Consider the following 19488-nt stretch of genomic DNA (forward strand, 5'->3'; position numbering starts at 1 on the left):
GGAACTAGGTGATCTTAAGGTCCTTTCCAACCCAGCCCATTCTATGAATAGTAATCCCTTCATGGTTCATGGTTTGGTTTTTTTGGGTTGGGTTTTTTGGGGGGTTTGGGGTTTTTTTTTATGTAGAAAATTTAACATTGCATTGTGTCTTCCAAATAGACACATTTCTCTAACTTTCTTGAGTCATTTGTGTGTTCTCGTGTTGCGTCTATGTTTTTATTTTCTCCTCTTTATTTGACTCTAATTTAAACCCTCACGTTGTATTGGCTTGTTCCTGTCCCCTGCTGGCAGGAGAGCGATAGTGCAATGAAATGGATTTTTTAGTGTTTTTTAAATGAGGAAAGTGTGTACAATATGGTGACAAATAGCTTCCATCACACAGCTTCCACAGTAATGTTTGTTGTTTGACATTTGACATTTTTTGTAAATGTCTGATAAAGATGTTTAAAAAAAAATTAGCTGGCAGAAACTCCACTGCAGGGGGTTTCTCCCTGTGCCATCCTTCTGATAGCTTCAGCAAGTGCAGTGCATGTTTCCACATCGCATAATGTGGTTGCACAGATGTATGTCCTCCAGTCCTTCTGTTGCATGCTTTCATCATGGCTATATCCACCTTTGGTTAAGACCGTGCATTAGAAATTGGTTAAGATCATAAACGTATACCTTCCAAGACAAATAGCAAAAAAGAGATGGAGGGACCATCTCAAGGAGCATGTTTCTGCCATCATCCTTGAGAAGCTTTTTGCTTCTCAACAGGACCATGGATTTTATTATTTAACTGAAAGCTGCTTTTGTATTTTAGGTAACATGCTCTCATTTCTCATCTCTAACAGATGTAATGAGTTTCTCTTTTCTGTATGAAAGAACACCTACAGAATTGCTGGCAGTAATGCTGAATTAGTAAGAGCTGCTTTTTGTGTAATGTCAACAAACAAATGGACCAAAACTATACTTCTCTTGAGCTGATGTGTCCGCTAATCACTGATGGGTCAGATCCCCTTGTTTACTGTGATGGAGACTGCTGCAGCTGTAATGCAGAAGAGAGGAGTGTAACCCTTCTTTTAAGAGTTTGGAGAAGGAAGAAATAATCCCCTATTTTTGGAAGATTAGGGATGGAAAACCTGAAAATAGCAGCAGGAATTAAGTACTAATATTAAAGTCCCTAGCAGCAGCAGCAAAACGGAATGAAACAGCATTCAGGTTTAGTATGGGCAGTTTCATATATCTGCCCTTTTTTGCCACAGCAATATCAAATTTCACCAACAGATAATATAGGGAGAACAATGTAGACTTGAGTTTGCTTTTGTGACTTGGCTCACAAAAGGCTGGATTAAGTCCATACTTTAATATTACAGCTTCAGTTTTCCTGTCACAGTCAACATGTTGGATAAGTGGACATGTCTCTCTAAGAGAAGATAAATGTAAGATGATTATTTTAAGTAGATGGAAACACACTAACCCATTAAATTTTCTCAATCTCTAGAACTTCCATTTCAGATTTCATGCTAATTTATGTTATGAACTAACACTGTCATTTTTTTATAGACACTACAGAGACAAGTGTTGTACATGTAACACAGCTGGAGAGAGATACCATTTTGGTGTGTTTGGATTGTAAGTTCTGGTATCAACTAAATACATACGTATGCATGTACATGCATACTGTCTGTCTTCAAATTAGGTCATTTATTGAAGATTGATTCTTGATTGACATGTCCTATTTATTGTCTAGGCTGCATAAAAATAGTGAGTCTGCAAGGCAAGTTAAAATCCAGCCGCAAACTGTCATCGGAGCTCACGTTTGACTTTCAGATTGAATCAATAGGTAAGTTGGATTTCATTATTAATATTGAATATCTGCATAAACTAGAGAGACATATGAAGTTTAACAAGAGCAAGTGCCAGATTCTGCATCTGGGACAAGGTAGTCCTGATTATATGTGTGAATTGGAGGATGAGAGGCTGGAGAGAAACCCTGCAGAAAGAGATCGGGGGGTTTGGGTTGATGGCAGGCTGAGCATGAGTAAGCACTGTACCCTGACAGGCAAAAGAGCCAGCCATGTCCTGGAGCGCATCAAGCACAGCATAGTTGGTCGGTCAATGGAGGTGGTCGTCCCACTCTACACTGCACTGATGCAGCCCCTGTGGCAGTCTTAGGTGTGTCAGTATAAGAAGGACATCAAAGTATTGGAGTGTGTCTGGAGGAGGGCAATCAAGATGGAGAAAGGTCTCAAGGGCAAGATTTACAATGAGCAGCTGAGGCCACCTGGTTTGTTCAGCTTAGAGAAGGCCGAGGGGTGACCTCATCACAATCTACAACTTCCTCAACCTCTGGACTTGCTGTAGTCTCCTCTCTTCTAGTCAAAAATAAGCTACCAGTGTCCTGTTCTGGCCTCCAAAGACCTCTGCTCTCTTCCCTGCATTACCTGCCCAGAGGCAGGATGCTGGATGCAGATTGGACAGATTCTTCCTGGGGACCTACACACTTGCTCTCTCTTTGAGGGAGGCCTTAGACCCATTTCCTATAACAGGGTTCAAATGCAGGTGTCTCTCACTCTGTGTGTGACAAGGGGAAGGGCTGGGAAGTAGAAGACACTAAAGCTTTGCGTTGCTGTTGCTGAAGGACTGTATTAGCCAATAGTTGCTGGGAAATGTTTTAGAAATCTTTCTGGTTGGGTGGGAATATTTTTTAACCCTGCACCTTAAACAAAAAAATGTATAAATGCAGCTACTTTTGAGGCAGGTTCAGTGATTCCTGTGAGACATTCTGCAGTCTGTGTGGGTGAACGTGATAGACTAAAACATACATGTACCGATTTCAGAATTGCAGTCATATACTTTTGGCCTTAAAAGCACGAGTTGACATTATGCCTCAAAACTGATTCCAATGTTCTTTGTTACCAGTCTGTCTACAAGACAGTGTGTTAGCCTTCTGGAAGCACGGTATGCAAGGAAGGAGTTTTAGATCAAATGAGGTAAGTACTACATTTTGCTTCAAATTCTAGCTTCTAATATAAGCCAGGTAGAGGACACAGTAACTTCCTAGGTTAGACCTGGAAGCTGCAGTCTCATTCTAAGCATGTTTCATAAGCTACAAACTAATTAGTGAAGCTATACAAGAGCCCCTGTCAAGTTTACGACGTACAAAGCAGAAAGCAACAAGAGACCAGGCCATGATGCCATTGAAAATATCCAAGCCTAAGTCTTGGTAACATTAATTCCTTCATCTCAAATTGCTTTGAAGACCAGTGTCAGTCCCTTAGCCTCTTACAAGTGGGTACCAGAATTTGGGCTTTGCTAGTGGTTGCACACTCCTCTGCTGAGTTTTAGCTTTTTTCTCAGTGTTGAATGAGTTGCCTGTTGTTTTTTAGTCTCTTCCATGTTCTCTTGGTGTACAAATACTTTGAAGATTTTAGTACCCAGCTTTCATAAGAAGTATTTTTCATTCTCAGAAGAGAAATGCCAGATTGACCTAAAGAGTTTTTTTTCTAAAATTTGTGTAGTCCTTTTTCAGCCAGTTTGATGGCATTTTTAGACATAGTTGAAGCATTATAATTACTTTCCCAACTCCCTTGTGTTTTTCTTGCTTCAGACCTTGTGCATCTCTGTTAGTAGAAATGCTTTGTAGTATTCTAATGAGTCTCTTAATTTTGTTATTAAAGAATGTTTACAAACTTCACCAGTTTTTCATCGGTGTCATGTTGGCTGAGAAGTTGAGCTCATTATAAATAATATATTTTAAGGTACACATACAGTCATACCATGCCAAGCTTAGATATTCTGCATTGTGATACAACTACATTTACGCGCACAAAGCCACAGTTGACCTCATCTGTGCTGACAGTAAGCTGCTTTTTGTGGTAAGTTGGACCAAAGATTAGAGTCAGACTACTTATTTCCAAGTCTGCAAATGGTTCTTGTGGCATCTGTGCATGTTTGCATGCATGATTGTCCTTCTCCCAAGAACTCTTAATGGTGAACTGCAGCACCCTGCTGTTAGCACAGACCGTGAGAAGGAGATGATGCCACTTGGCACTTCTCCAACTCCAGACTCCCTACAAGGCTCAGTGGATTACTCCACCCATTGGCACTCAGTAGCTCTGATCCAGTTGTTAGAGGACATGCCCCAGAGTGCTGCAGCACAAGTGAATGCTTTATATTGTTTATGTAAAGCAGAAGGAACTCTGTCTTCTTGCTTTGTTATTGTCAAGCCAAAGCCAGCACCTAGATGAAGAACAGAAGGCAGAACTGAGCTGTTGTCAGCAAGCCACACAAAACTTTTTCTTTGTAGAACATGTCTAGGGTAAGCTCTCAGGCCTTTTTTAATTCCTCATTTCTCCTGCTTGTCCTACAGCTAATAAGAAAAAAACCCCCAACCAACTAATTTTCATCTCTAGTATGATAAGCCTGCATTACCAGGCTCAGATCTTGACCATATTTGTTACTTTTAGGGGCATTTTATACGATTCAGTATGTAGGAAGTGATTATATGGGACAAAAACCTGACTAACCTAACTTTGCAGCATGCTTGTGTGATAAAAGTTATTAGTTCAGGTTCCCTAATCCAGTGTCAGTTGGTCTAATTTGGGATGATTGGAGCTGCTTGCAAAGTTATTTCCTTCTACAACCATGACCTTCCACAGTAGTTTGATTGAATGGGAAGAATGAAACAGGGAACTCTGTGAATGCTGAGACAAGATGCTCAAAATTTGGGCTAAGGTTGTGCAGACTCAACCCCACAACAGGGAGGAAGTAATTTTCTTAACCAAGCGGGGAACTTAATTGTTGTGAATTAATATTCTCTTGTGAGTTGTCTATACCAGAAATGAATTGACTTAGCTACTAGGATCTGGAAAGAAGAATCTCTTTTTTTTTTTTCCTGAAGAATGTGAAATGTGGCTGTGTGGAAAAGGAGCTTTGTAAACACCGCTGCTCATTCATGGTGTGACTCAATATGCTTTTGAGTATGCAGTGGGCTTCAGCTGACTTTATTGATTAGCATCATATTTTCTTTGGTGCTTTGGTATTCATTTGATCATAAAGATGTATCACAAGTACAATTCACCTGCAGTAAACAGCTCTATTGCACTACTCTGAAATGTCTGAATACTGTTTTCTTTTCATAGTGGGCAAAGTACTACAAGTCAGATTGTTTCTATTAAGGTTTTCAGAATATGAATGTACTGCATTCTTACTATGATTCAGAATTTCAATAAAATACATTTTATGTGTGATTTACCTGACCCTTTTTGGAGATCTACTCTAGAGTGAGACAAGTTGCACCCTACAGCTACCTATTTCAGTCATGGCTGTGAAGAGAATTGCACCAGGAGCTCAGATGCTGAGCTGAACCCTGCTGTCGTACTTGCAGTTGCTACCAGAGGAATTCACAGATGTGGCAGAAATTACAGGAAACTTTCAGATTCATTTAAAAGTGATAATTGCATTAAATTCTCTAGCTGATTTAAATCAGCAGTAAATTGGTAACATCAGTTGTAGTCAGTTCTTTTCTCTAGGTTGATTTTAAAAACAGTAAGAACACTTGTGAGCTTAACGTGTAAACCCTTGTCTTATTTTTGTCTAGATCACACAAGAAATTTCTGATAATACGAGGATATTCAGGCTTCTGGGATCTGACAGGTATGAAGAGAAGCAAACATGGCATGCTAGAATGAAGAGTCTGTGTTCCTCCTACCTTTTACAATTTCTTTTTTGCTTGTTTTCTTGTGATTCCTTTTATAGCCACCTTACTCATTTCTTTGTGCATGTCTACCTTTCTACTTCTTCCTTAAAAAATAATCTTCTAAAAGTGTTTGTGGGCTTCCAGAAGCACTCATCCATGCTGGGAAGTTCCTTTTTGGCTGCAGTTACAATCTCCAGGAGTGTCTTCCTTTTTCTGCTGGAACTCTTTTGTTTAACTTGGTGAAATCTTCACTTTCAGATGCTCTGCTGCAGGAGCTCATCAAGATCTTACATCTTGAGACAAATGCAAAAAATACTTAAATACCTCACTTTCACCCCCAGAAATGAACTCTACCAATTGTCCTCCCAGCATGACAGCTCAGGTTTTGTAAGAGCTCTTGGTAATTCCCAATTAGTAGCTGTTCTTTGGCGCCTGCTTTGCAAGACACTAACACCGTGTCTGACCCATCAGATACCAGCTTGGCGAGTCAGTAACTGCTATTTTAGGAGTGTCACAGACTTCCTCAACGTTCTCTGCCGTGCTGTCAAACTTTGTACTTCTACAACAGCCACAAAAACAGCAGAAGTTTTGTCTTCAGGGGAGTGCATGTTGACATGATGGTTTCACCAGTAATGGATTCACATGAAGTGCAACGATAGGCTTTAATTTTGCTTTTGAGAATTTCCTGTGTCTTGCGTGACTCGCAGTAAACTCACTTTCTTGTGGCATCTTAGAACTACCAAGAAAACTTCACATCAACCAAAGGCCTTCCCATTATTCTGCTTTTCCATGTTTGATGCACAGCCCTATAATTATCCATAACATCAACAGCAGTGAATGGTGCTGTGGCTTTATGGGCTAGCTACAAGCAGTTTTTGCTGGCTGGGGGTTGAGGATTCTGCCTTACATGCGATACCTGATAACTCCTTGGTAATGGGTAGTTGTAAGTAATACTCATCTGTGACCTGAGGGTTCTACTTTCTCTGCTCCAGTGAGGTGTGCATGGAGCTCAGCTTTATTATGTCATTTCTCTTAGTTGTCTCACAGCTTAATTTAAAAACGAGTCTGACTTCAGAATGGAGCATGACACCACATGGAAAAATAATGTCCTCTTCCCCAAATACAGTTCCATCTATTTCTGGCTTGCCGTAATAGTCTCCCAAGTCTGAGACAGTGTTTATTGCACTGCAATAAACATCCATTCCAATTTCTTCAGATACTATTTTGTATGCAGCTTTGTCATATTTCGTGCTTGAGCTGTGAAACCTTTTTCCAGTAACACATCATTTCCTAGGCAGTTCATAGGAACTGGGCTTCTGAGAAGCCAAAAAACTGACATCATTCTGATAAGAGCTTGTGTGTTGCTTTCTCCCAGTGAGCAGGAAACACCTCATGGCATGAGGTGTCATTCCCTTTGTGGAGCACATTGAGCAGAGGGTAGGTTTTCTGAGAGATCTGGTTTTGAAGCAAGCAACCTCTCCTTGTGTGAATGCACAATAGATGGATTTGAATTTCCCACAATCTACCTTCACTACAGGGTGTTTCTGGAGGAGAATTCAAACAGGAACATCATGGTCCATTTAGCAATTTTAGCAGTCCTTGCCTGATTAAAAAATCTCAAACAGTTTGTGAAACAGAATTGTGCTGCTGATTTCTCTCCTTTGATGACAAAGGTCTGATCTAGGACATCCCTTACAGTCTTTGCAGTTGCAGTGTAGGTCCAGCTAACCCAATCTCCTGTCTCTGATGCTGGTCAAAAGTGGGTGGCAAGAAAAGAGTGAGAGAGAGGATTCTGCAAATAGCAGTCCTTTCCTCGAGGACTCTCAGCCTGCAGGTCTTTGTCTCTGGGGCTTTCAGAGCTGGAGGAAGCTTCTGTTTTGTTGGATTTAGGTTACATGGGCTCAGGGAAAGACTGGAAATGCTCACAGAAGAATCAGCTTTGGTCATCTGTCCTGTCCAATGGCCAAGAGCAGACTAATGACTTCCAGAACCAGAGCAAAGCTCTGGGGAAGCACAAGCCCAGGCAGTAGGGGGGTGATAAACCCTCTTCAGAAGCTCCCAGGGAAAGGATGAGAGGGAACAGGCATACCTTGCAGCAAGGGAAGTTCCAGCTGGATAAAAGAGGAGAAAACATCACAGTGAGGATAGGTGAACACTGCAGTAAGAGCCCAGAGAGGCTGTGGACATCCTTGGAGACCTTATTTGGACGAGACCCTGATCTAGCTTTTGAGCTTGGCCTTGCTTTTAGAGGCTTTTGAACTAGAGGCCTCCAGGGAAAGAGAAATGACGACCAGTCAGATGGATCCTGGGAAAGAATATTTACAGTTATATCCAGGGATGTTTTAAAATGAAAGTTTATTTGACTATGTCTCTTCTATTATTTTCATTGTAGGGTTGTGGTGCTGGAGAGTAGGCCGACGGATAACCCAACAGCCAACAGCAATTTATATATCCTGGCAGGGCATGAGAACAGTTACTGAGAAAAGGGCACGGCAAGGCAGCTCACCATGATGAGAGAACACTCCGGCTGCAGCAGCATCCATGGCTGGCTGAAATTGCACAGAAGCTGCAGTAACCCCACTTCAGTTACTTCATAATTTATTGTGGCATGAGAGGAAGACAAGAATTGTTTGTGGTATGGACACATAGGCATTACAATACCACAGAAGTGCTTAATTTACTGTTATGTAATCTTTGTACATACGCAGTATTTTTCAGTGAAACTTATTGCTGAAGACCTACACTGACTTCTGTAGATAGCAGCCCCCCTGTTACGTACAAGTGTCTTACCTGTACAGATGTAAAAGTCACTGAGGATGCAAAAACAAAATCGGGGTACTATTTTAAGGACTTCTCCTGTGTTTATTATAAAGTGGGATGCTAGCAACAAATATAGTACATTTAACAACACTATTGTATTTTATTATATGTAATTTACTAATACAAATAAATCTTAACTTTTAGAAATTGTAACCAAGGCTGTAATCAGATTACAATCTTGTTTTAATTTTGATGCAACACACTGGTGTTCATGTTTGCACAATGTATTGAGATGTGATGTATTTAGTCACAAAGGTAAGCTGTGACTTTGTGGATATGACTTGGGCTTCAAAGTTCCTTTTTTTAGTTTACTTGGGTAGTTTTCTTTGTGAAACAAACCAGTTAAACACCTGTATTTTTATATTTAATTAAAACTCTCCTTATGATTATTGCTCTATGCTTGAAAACAATACTTTCTGGGTGGGTGTCAGTCCCAGACTAGTGGTACCTGGCTGTAACACTGCAATAGGTGTTTGAATTATTAGTGTATACAATGATAAAAATTAGTATTACTGTTCATCTTACTAAATAGATTCATATCATAATGAAAAGGAGCAACATTCCACATTGTGGAAATGGCTCAAAGATGTTGCCATTCTTGACTTTTTGGGTTTTTTTGGCCTTATAATCATTTTCACACTTCTTGATTTTTAGGATGTTAACACATGGCCAAAATAATTTAGTTACTACCTCATTGAAACAATACAATGGTTACTACGCATCACAGGAACTTAGTTTTGATCAGAAGTATTTTTGATTGCTGTTTTCCAATGGAGTATGTAAATGCCAAGTTTTAGCAAAATGCACACATTTGACTCCTTTTTTTGTATATGTTCTTTATATTTTATTGTGATAATATACACTAAAACCAAACTAAATTTAAAGTGATTTATGGCCTGCATTATTGTTGTGATTAGTAATTGAAATATGTTCCCTAATGTATATAATGTAAAATAAACTTTTTTTAACATGTTGTTGTACAATTAGATTATTACCTGCACTAATTTTCCACATAAGACTAAAATGGAACATACTGAGTTTTGAATTCTGCTATTAAATGTTTGTGCCAAACACAGAAGTTGGGCATTTCTGAATGTATGAATGGTCACTGTAGCTCAACTCAATTTAGGCTAGAACTTGAGCGTAGGCATTAATACCCTTTTAGCCTTTAGGCAATGGATGTATGTATTTGAGAGGAGTCTGTCCAAGTTCCAGTTTGCTTGATTCCTTCCCTTCATCACCTGCTTTTCCACCTCTGTTCATTGCAAAACTAATTATCTGTTTTTAGCAGGGCTATTTTCTGCCTGTGGGATTAAGCTCTGTGCCTCTGCTGGCCCCATCTCGTCTGTTCCCTTGCACTGAACCTCAGCTCTGCCCTGTGGGAGAGGTGGTAATGTAAGCCCTGCTGCCGAGAAGCTGAATTCCCAGAAAAGGCCAGGACTTGTGCATGTTGCACAGCATACTAGTGCTGCTGGCCAGGGGAGATTTCTCTCTTGCCTCCCATGGACTGCTCCTCACTCTGATGTGCTCGAAGTAGCTGAATTTTAACCAAGTACAGTATAGCTGATGTGCTGTAAACATGCTTCCTCTTGTGGGGTTTCTGCAGCAGCTGTGGCCAAGTGTCTTGCTGTTTTGGGGCTGTTGGGCCATTGCTGGGTTACAGGCAACAGGAGCTAAAGGATAGTGGGTTTTATCCCGGTTGAGCATTTTTGGTACAAGGATGCATGCTGGGATGCAGCTGGAAGAGCTAAAAATAAAGAGGATGGGGTAATGGCATGTGGGAAGGGAAGCGTTGTCCTAGGGCACACTTGTCTCAAATCTTTGCTTTCCTGCTTTTTGAGGAATTGTCCTGTTGCAGGATTTGGAGCCTGTGTCACAAAACTGCTTCTCCCCAATCCTGAGCTGCTTGGCTCCTCGGCTGGCAGCTGCCCTCTGCTAAGCCCTGAAATCTGGATGTCTGATCTCCTTTGCTAGATGGGCTATTGCCATGAACTGAAAATTTCCTTGAGCCACTTCAGTGGGAGCTTCCACCACCCCAATCCTGATGCAAGACCATGACCAGTGTGTGACTGACTGACGGGGGCAGTCAGAGCCAGGAAACCAAATCACAGGCATGATGAGGTTAGAGCAAGGCTTCTGCCTACAGCTAGTTGACACAGCTTTTCTAACAACCTGTGCAGCTTCCCCTTTCTTCTCTCTTCCCAGCCCCTTCCATGCTGCTTTCTGCCTTGGCTCCTTATGGGCAGAAGTGTGTTGTGATGTGGCCGCAAGATGTGGCATTTACCGACCTAGCAGCAAGGTTTGACCAGTGCAGGGGTTCAGTTGGGTCTCAGTCCAACTCAGCTTTCTTAAAGAGCATAAAGAAGTGAGGTTGGTTGGGTTTATTGCAAAAGTGCTCCTGGAAGCTGAGAGGACGTGGGAATGGGCACTGCTTTTGTCCTGTTCTTGCATCTCTCTCCATGCAGTGCTGCCTGCGCCTGTCAGAAACAGGATCTGATGACCTGAAAAAGAGGGTGGTCAGATTCAATATAGTACAGGTGGATTACTGTTGCTAGGGATCTTCCTTCCTTGGGCAGCACCTCCTTGGGTGCAGATTTTCCCTTTATAGCTCATTTAAATCCAACACATTCAAATTCAGGTCCCTGTTGCATTTCTCTGACAGGTGGCTGCTCCTAGCAGTGTTTTAGAGGCTGAATACAGACCATCGTCAGCTCCTGGCAGTGCCTCAAATTTCCCATGGCAGCTGCTGGTGTTTAAAGGGGTGTTGTAATGCTTGGTGAGCCCACATTGCTTAGCCAGTCCTCAGCACAGTCTGGTGAAGGGCTGCCATGACCCTTCACCTCCTCCTCGTCCCGCAGCACAGGGGGATCCTGAGTGTCCCCGTGCCACCTGCATACCACTGCACTGGCTGCGGCCTTTGGTTTCTGCTCCTGGCAGCAACATCAGCGAGTCTCATCCTCTTGACGTAAGAGCCGATCATCCCACTACCTCTCTCCTTGTACCTCTTCGTGCCACTGAGCTTCCTCTGTCTCCTCATGATTAAACTCCTCTCACCATATCCCTAAAGCCAGTGGCTCAGGACAGCATCCTATTGCCTTCAGTTGTGTTCTGCCCTTCAGTGGACCCACAAGACTTTTCCCATCCTGCTACATAGGCTGGTTTATTTGCCATGAGCAGTGAGGCAACCGCTCTTCAGACAGCCCTGGAGATAGTTATGTCTTGTTTAGTTGCTTTCCAAGCAAAGCTGCACCCTCCCTTGCAGCACATGAAATGAGTTTGTATGATCAGATGGAGGTGAGTGAGGAACCCAAACTGCCTGTCAGCACCAATAAACTCCAGTGCCAGGCAGGGGGCACTGAAAACCAGGAGACGAAGACTATCAGCTGGTGGCGCTGGTGACTCTGGGTAGAGGAAGAGCTCTGGCCTTGACTGTCCTGTGGTCTTAGTGAAAATTTGAACCAACCAACCACGGTGTTGGCAATTTCACGTTACCTGATGCTGGTTTGTTTGAAGGAAAGAGATGCTAAACCACTTCTAAACCATTCACTGGTGTTTAGAAGTCCTGGTACCTTCATCTCCAAATGGAGGGGCTGGAGAACAGAGCCCTGGTGCAGTTTTACACCGTGTTGCACATACTTGGAGCAGCTGAAGATTTAAACTTCAACAGACTGCTTTTTCATCATAAGGCAGTGAGCGCAGCAGCTCTGCAGTCTGTGAGATGCTGTGATGGTGTTCCTGAATGTGCAGGCAGGCTGCTAGACCAAGCAAATAGCTCTGAGACATGAATATTTCCACTTTGTCATCCTGTTCCTGCAAACTCCAAGCTGAAGTCTGACTCTTTCAGACAGCACTGTCTGGAGGAAAAACACCTGAGGCAGAGCTGCGTGGTGAAGACAGGTCTTTCTAAGAGGCTCCATCCATTACGTGCTAGAGTACTGCTCAAGAACATCCCCTGTCCTCAGAGCACTGCACAAACACCAATTAAGTGAGCCTCCCAACACACATACCATTCCTGACAGTTGTCTGCACAAACAGTCCTTGAGAAAGAGAGACTCCAAGTATTTTGCTCTCCTCCCAACTGAAAAGCTGGTCCTAAACCTTCCTTCCAGTGACCAGTGAAGGTTTTCATACATCTGTCCCTCTCTGTGCTCCCCAACAGCAGCTCACTTGTTTCCTCTCCCAGTCCCTGGGCTCTCCCTGACCCTTTGCCTTACAAAGCAGAGCACAATAACTTGCTTTTCATCTCCAGCATCACCCTCCTCCCTCTGCCCTGCCAGACTCTGCAGACCACCATGGACTTTGTCCTGTTTAAACCACTGGGGTTTATTTGTGTCCCAGCTTTGCTTTTTCTGCCCTTTTATCCAAAAAAAAGCTTACTACTCACCCTTGAGGCTGTTCTTGTGCTGCTTGAATGGGGTGTGTGTTTATCTCTGATCCTGGTCCCCAGGTGAGATGAGGTTGTCTTTCCAACAGCGAGTGACAGAGCTCTCCAGGGAAGAGTAACACCACCCCACTGCCTCCAGCTCTGAGCAGACTGTTGGTTGTCACAGGCAGATGCCATCTCCTTCTGCTGCAGGTCACCCTTGGCTAGGGAGGCTGTGGAGAATCATAGAATTTTATGATCTTAAGGTCATGGAAGTGACCTTAAAGCTCATCTAGATCCAACCCCTTTCCACGGGTAGGGACCAGGTTGCTCCAAGCACCATCCAACCTGGCCTTGAACACTGCCAGGGATGGGGCAGCCACAGCTTCTCTGGGCACCCTGTGCCAGCGCCTCAGCACCCTCACAGGGAAGAACTTCTTCCTTATATCTAGCCTGAACTTCCCCTGTTTAAGTTTGAACCCATTACCCCTTGTCCTATCACTACAGTCCCTAAGGAAGAGTCCCTCTCCAGCATCCTTGTAGCCCCCTTCAGATACTGGAAGGCTGTTATGAGGTCTCCACGCAGCTTCTCTTCTCCAGGCTGAACAGCCCCAACTCTCTCAGCCTGTCTTCATACGGGAGGTGCTCCAGCCCCCTTATCATCCTTGTGGCCCTCCTTTGGACTTGCTCCAACAGCTCCATGTCCTCTTTATGTTGAGGACACCAGAACTGTATGCAGTACTCCAAGTGGGGGCTCACAAGAGCAGAGCAGAGGGGCGGGATCACCTCCTTTGACCTGCTGGTCACGCTGCTTTTGATGCAGCCCAGGATACGCAGTAAGTATCAGCCGTGGTCTACAGGGAGCAAAGCCTTGGGGGCATCATTATCAGCATGCCCACAGTGGGACCAGCCAGGAGAAAGGTGCGGAGGGGCCTCACCTGCCCGAGCACAGCTCCACTGGGGGTTCTGACAGGGCTCCAAACCCCTCTCTCTTCCCCAGACCCTCCCAGCTCCTACCCGGGGGCCGCGCCTGGCCCCTGCTAACCCCGGGCCGGCAGCGCTGCAGTGGCGGGGGGCAGCCGCGGGGGGGCAGCACGGAGCTCGCTGGGCCCCCCGCACCTCCCACCCGCAGGGGGGCGCGGCCGCTGCCTCAAGTCACTTCCGCCGGAGAGGGGAGGAAGGCTCCAACCACGCGTCGCCGGTGCGCAGGCGCGGCCCTGCACTGGGGGCGCCGCTGCTCCGCGCCTGCGCCGCGGCCGCTCCACCGTGCGGGCGAGGACGGGAGCCTGGAGAGCGGGGAGGCGGCGGCGGCGGCGGCGGCGCTCGCGCTCCGGGCGCCCGACCCCGCCCCTCAGCGGCCCGCGCGCCGCGTGACCCGGCTCCCGCCGTCCCCTCCCGCCGCCCTGCCCCTTCCCCGCTGCCGGGGCGACCACCGAGAGCCGGGGGCGGGGAATGCGGCAGCCGCCGCCTCCTCCCGCCGCCGCCGCTGCGGGCCTGCCGCCGGTGCTGGCGGCGGCGGTGGGGGGCCGCCGGGCCTCCTGCTGAGGGGCACTGAGCCCTCCCGCGGCGGCCTTCTCCCTGCGCCCGGCCCGGCCTGCCCGGCCCGCCCCGCCCGCCTCCCCGAGCGGGCCGGGCCCGGCGGCATCATCATGCAGGCGCAGCCGCTGCTCTACGAGTTCTTCAGCGAGGAGAACGCGCCCAAGTGGCGGGGGCTGCTGGTGCCCGCCCTCAAGAAGGTGAGGTGGGGGTGGGAGCGGGGGGCTTCGGACCGCGGCCTCGGCGCAGGGTGGGCCGCCCCTCGGCCGAGCTGGGGCTATAGCGGGGCCGGCCGGCGCTCCCAGCGCGGCTTTAGGGCTCGGCGGGGCTCAGGCGGTGCCACCCCGGCGGCCTCAGCGGGCGCCGCCGAGGGGTCCTGGCGGCCCTGCGCGGGTTCCGGCGCTGGGGCGATGCTGTGACAGATGGAGCCGTGTAGATAAAATATGGTTAAAGGACAGGCGGGTCCCGGCCCCCCTTCGCCGAGAAGGAAGCAAGTAGTGCTGCTGCGGGTTTCTGCTGCGCTCCCAGAAGTGACACGGTTCGGGGGGGGTGTTCGTTATGAGGAACTGCTGAGAGAATTTTGGTTAATTAGTGTTTGGTATTAATGACTTTAAGTTAAGCTTCTCTTAGTTTAAATACCTTTCTGCTGAGAAGGCTTCATTAGGACAAGCTAGCACGTCTTGCTCCCTCGGGATGGTGAAGCTTGCGCCTGTGGTGTGGAAAGTATTTGGAAGAGAGAAAAAATGGTGAGGGCTCCTCTTCCACTTCTGCAGCCAGAGCCCAGCAAGTGGAAGGCTTAAGAAACAAGAGGTTTCTGACACCATTGCTTGAACTGGCTTCGGATTGCAGAACTTGATGCTTTTTAGTTGTACAGAGCGATGCTTTATGAGTCTGCCTAGTTACAGGGATTAACTGCAACTTTCGCTGCTAGGGCTAGTTGAGCTCTTGCATCCTCTATATGGATTGGAAGTCTCGAATGTTGCAGTTGTACTGGTTCAGTATTTCTTCCTAATTTCCTCTTACAATGTATTGCCTCGCTTTTCTGGGCATGCTCTTTGAGGTCTCCAACGCTGTGGTTTCAGCCAGTTCTTGGAAGTCTTCTTGCTTGTCTCATCTGTGGCATGTGCTATTAGTGTCTTATCCCTGATCAGTAGTCACTTCTTTGAAACTATACTTCTGAGCTAACTGTACAACTCGCTGCTTCTTGTGGTGCTTGTAAGCACTTGGACAGCCCTCCAGCTGAAACCTGCTTGGAAACTGGAGCTACCCAAGGTCTCAACCAGCAAGAGCTCATTCCTTTGGAGGATGGTTTATTCCATGGTGTAGCAGAGGTTTATTAAATTTGGAATGACCCTCACTGCTAATCACTGGAGGACAGAGACTGAGAATTGGAGGCAAGTATGAGCTAAGACTTTGGAATTACTTGCTGCATCTGAAGTGCAAGATTTCTTCCCAAGAAGACAAGCCATTTGTGGAGTTACCCTGCGTTGAAGATGCTTGCTGCTGGATAAATTCCTTGGGGGGAAAAAGAATTGTGGAGTCTGAAGTCAACAGTGAAGGCCAATGATGACAAGCTGCCACAGATGACAAACTGGTCCTGCAAGGTATAGTTGTCTTGGTTATGTTGTGCTGTGCTCTGTTTCTTACTATGGGTAGAGGGATAGCAGGAGTGAGGTGCAATTAGTTCTGAAGACTTCACACTCAAATTTGCAACTGTCTGGCAGGTGTTAACTCTTTTGACCTCAGTTTTTTGTGACATCACCACCTGTGTCTCAGGCTATTGCCCCCTGTGCTCCAGAAGTACAGTCTTCTGCTGCTTACTATTGCTGTCCCTCTAAAGGTAGAAATGGAAAATCTGTCCATATTGTCATCTGTTTTACCAAGCAGCCAAATACTTGAGTTACAGAAAAACTGTAAAAGAACAGATGAAAATATTAAATTATTATCTTAATGGCTGCTTCATTAATGGAGAAACATAACTGAGTATTTTACTAGGTACAAGTAGTGTTGGCTGGGGTGTTTAGCTGTGATAAAGACCCCATAAAGTAGTGAACCTGTCAGAGGTGGCAGGTAGAACCAGTAAGACTGCAGCATGCTTGCTCTGACAGTCGTCTGTCATTGTTCACAAGACAGGTGCAGAACTGCAGCTTTGCAGCCAGTGGGTTTGAGACACTGACCCCTTGCTCTGCTAGCCGAAAACCTGAGCTGTACCTGGAGACCAGCATGTGGGACTAGAGAGTGCGGCAGCGTATGCCAGTGAGGTCAAAGGGCAGAACTGCAGGGAAACTAGTACATGGTGGCTTTGTCTGCTGAATTGCCAGAGCATGCTATCTCAGTAGGACTCAGATAACCTGAAGCTCATGTACATCCTGTTCTTACTAGAGGAGAACCTTTCCTTCGTTCCCCCCATTAGCTGACCAGATGCTGACACTCAGGTGGTGACAGCAAGCTGCTTTCTGAACTCCACCTTGAAAGCAGGTAGATGCACAAACAGGGGTGTGATGATTTCCTGCATAGCTGGAAATGAGACCTAATACTGATAGTTTGGGAAGACCCATGTAAAATTAATATCTCTGATGAGGAGCATGGCATTTAATTTAACATTGTTAAAGTGTATATACCAGGATGGAGTGTTTGCAGCTATTGGAGGAAGCTGCCACACATGTACTGAATCATTAAAATGCCATTGCCCTTTTATAACTGTGAGCTGGCTTGTAATGGGGAATTCAAACTACAGCCTCAGAATCACTTGCTTAAAAAATAGGTATTGTTGAATCATTGCAAATAGCTTTTTTCTCCCCCCAATGCATTATTTTGATTCTGGTTTTTTATTAAGCAACAAAACCAAGAATATAAAGAATAAGTCTCTTCCTACATTAAAAAATTCTTAGGAGAGCATGCCTTGTATTTCATTAGATGTGAACCTTAACCGTAGAACTGTATTTGCATTGAAAAGCTGCATTTACAAAAGGCAGCTCTTGTACCATTCAGATCATAATGTCATCCCTCTTCTTCCAATTCTCCTTCAGATGCTGTCAAGATAGACTCCGCTGTACTCGGTTAAGAAGAAAAAGATGTGTGCTGAGATGCTTCTCTGCCTGGTCACTGTTATTTTGAAGCAGCAAAAGAAGAGTGTTGCAGAAATCCTTGGTTGCTGATGAAAGACAGTAATCGTGGTGATGAGGTACAAGAAAAGGAAGTAAGAATAACAGCTGGTGTTTGAAATCGTAGTTACGGAGATGGAAAGAAGGTGAGATGCTGGAGCTGAAGATGGGGGATTCAAGACACGTGAAACACCAGAGCTCTTGGGTGCTCAGACATAGAGACTTCTAACACACCTTGCAAAATGGACTCGGGACACCTGCAGAGTGATGCCTCTTCCAACATTGGTGTTCCTTTGCTAATGGATTATGACCAGAATAAAATGTATCTTTTTTTTCTTTTTCTTGATACTTCTTCCTAAACATCTTTCCTCGTGACTTCATCTTGCTTTTATAACGCTTGTTTATGCAGTCAAAATCTGCATACTTATTGACCTGCTTCTTCCCTGATATGTTGGTTTTTACAGTAGAGAGTGTATCATCCTTACTGAGTGATACCTTGAGCAATTCAATGACTGAGGAAAAAACAGAACTTTCTTGCCACACAGATATTACACTATTTGTGTACCTTGAGTTGTTTGGAATCAGTTGAGCAATTAACAAGCGGTGCTGCCCGAATTTGTTGTGGTCAAAATGATTGGACTGATGCGGCTTGACAGCTGAGGGGGATTTGCTTCCTCAGTTAAAAGAACTGTTCCAGACCGTGTGCTTTCAGGTACTCCATGTATGGTACAGTCTTCTGTATCTTTCATGGAGCAAAAGAGACAAGAAAAGCTGCTTCAGTGACTACAGAGTGCTCAGGGAGCTGTAGCTGACAAAGAGTTCTACCTGACTTGTAATGACCTAGTTCTTCAAATCAATGACAGTCCAGTTACCACTTGCTACTCAGAAGGGCATTTCTTATTCTTGGCACTGCGTCACTGCAGATGTAGAACATACTTAATTTCTGATTGCTTTGGGTACTGTGATCTGGTGGCCATGGAGGATAAAGTTAAGATTCTCCTATGGTTCAAGTCTTTGCTGTACGTTTTTCATGTGCCCACTGGTGCAGTCTAATACTGCTGCCTTGGTACATCAAGAGAAATGTTAGCAAAAATCTGAGTCTTGTGGCCTCTGAATTGTTGCTGAAGTGTAGATCCAAGATACTTGTATTTGGTTTAATTTACTGGATTTTTAATTGATCAGAATAATAAAACATGTGCAGGGTTGCCAAATGTCAGCAAAGATGTACAAGAATAGAAAATAAAACCCCTTTTTATGGAGTGCTTGCACTGTGAGAACACGCATCCATGCATGCTGTACATAAAATACTTAATCCTTGAGTGTTTTAGTGAGAAGTAGTTGCTTGTCAGTAGTTTTGTAGTCATTGAAGGAAAGTTAACAAAAGATATGTTGAGTAAAAATGAGGATTATAACGTTAGTGAAGACTTAAAAAGTTACTGAAGTAAAGAAAATATATCTCTCCTCTCATGCCCCTAAAATACTTACTCTGTGGCCAGGTAATTTCTACTAATAATCAGTTGAATAAACTGTGTCTGTGAAGGTTTAGAACATTTTGGGTTTAGGAAAAGTGTAGAAAAATGCTTATAATCAGTGAAGTTTCAGCCTCTCTGATAGTGCTTCGGAAAACAGCTTGGCTTGTTGTCTCGTTACAGCTTCTTCTGGTTTATTATCAAAATGGTGTGGTAAATATGCTTGGGTTTTTTCTTTTAGACACTTTCTTACAAGCACTTCAGCTACCACCAAGGAAGACTGGCAGCGCAGCAGTACCTGTGTGGTGGTCTTTAGCAGCATTAGATTTTGATTCATACTGTGACTTTATGCCAGAATCCCAGTAGATGGGTTGTCTTGCCCAGATCCGAAAAAAACCTATCCCTAACCAACAGTAGCAGATGCTTCATTTTCAGTTCAGTTTGTTAGGTAGCTTTAGAATGATTTTCTTGTTATGCCCTTTTCTGAAACTGCTGGAGCTTCTCCTGCTCCTC

General features: G+C 44.8%; 2 protein-coding genes and 1 long non-coding RNA gene across 26 annotated transcripts in view; 2 read left to right on the plus strand and 1 right to left on the minus strand.

Annotated features, from left to right (window-relative positions):
- MAP4K3 (mitogen-activated protein kinase kinase kinase kinase 3) overlaps positions 1–9576 on the plus strand; it is a 79377-nt gene extending 69801 nt beyond the window's left edge. For 16 of the 21 annotated variants that reach the window (XM_030490704.1, XM_030490708.1, XM_032920031.1 and 13 more), the window contains 4 exons: positions 1546–1614; positions 1733–1825; positions 2905–2975; positions 5585–7806. In XM_030490704.1, coding sequence (XP_030346564.1) covers positions 1546–1614; positions 1733–1825; positions 2905–2975; positions 5585–5926 — 575 coding nt within the window. In that variant the 3' untranslated portion in view covers positions 5927–7806. Of the gene's footprint in view, positions 1–1545; positions 1615–1732; positions 1826–2904; positions 2976–5584; positions 7807–8075 lie in introns of those variants that run through there. The other 5 variants (XM_030490710.1, XM_030490715.1, XM_030490709.1 and 2 more) reach the window with 2 other exon arrangements.
- A 675-nt stretch (positions 9577–10251) lies between these two features.
- Positions 10252–13976, minus strand: LOC115609941. Its single transcript, XR_003992055.1, has 3 exons — positions 13805–13976; positions 12888–13099; positions 10252–11004 (listed from the first exon to the last, which is right to left on the minus strand). It is a non-coding gene; the product is annotated as an uncharacterized LOC115609941 (long non-coding RNA).
- A 92-nt stretch (positions 13977–14068) lies between these two features.
- Positions 14069–19488, plus strand: part of SOS1 (SOS Ras/Rac guanine nucleotide exchange factor 1) — a 52722-nt gene continuing 47302 nt past the window's right edge. For 2 of the 4 annotated variants that reach the window (XM_030490697.1, XM_030490698.1), the window contains exon 1: positions 14094–14602. In XM_030490697.1, the coding sequence (XP_030346557.1) occupies positions 14516–14602 (87 nt within the window). In that variant the 5' untranslated portion in view covers positions 14094–14515. Of the gene's footprint in view, positions 14603–16471; positions 17829–19488 lie in introns of those variants that run through there. The other 2 variants (XM_030490694.1, XM_030490695.1) reach the window with 2 other exon arrangements.

The sequence above is a fragment of the Strigops habroptila genome, chromosome 6 (genome assembly GCF_004027225.2).
Source record: "Strigops habroptila isolate Jane chromosome 6, bStrHab1.2.pri, whole genome shotgun sequence".
Taxonomy (NCBI): domain Eukaryota; kingdom Metazoa; phylum Chordata; class Aves; order Psittaciformes; family Psittacidae; genus Strigops; species Strigops habroptila.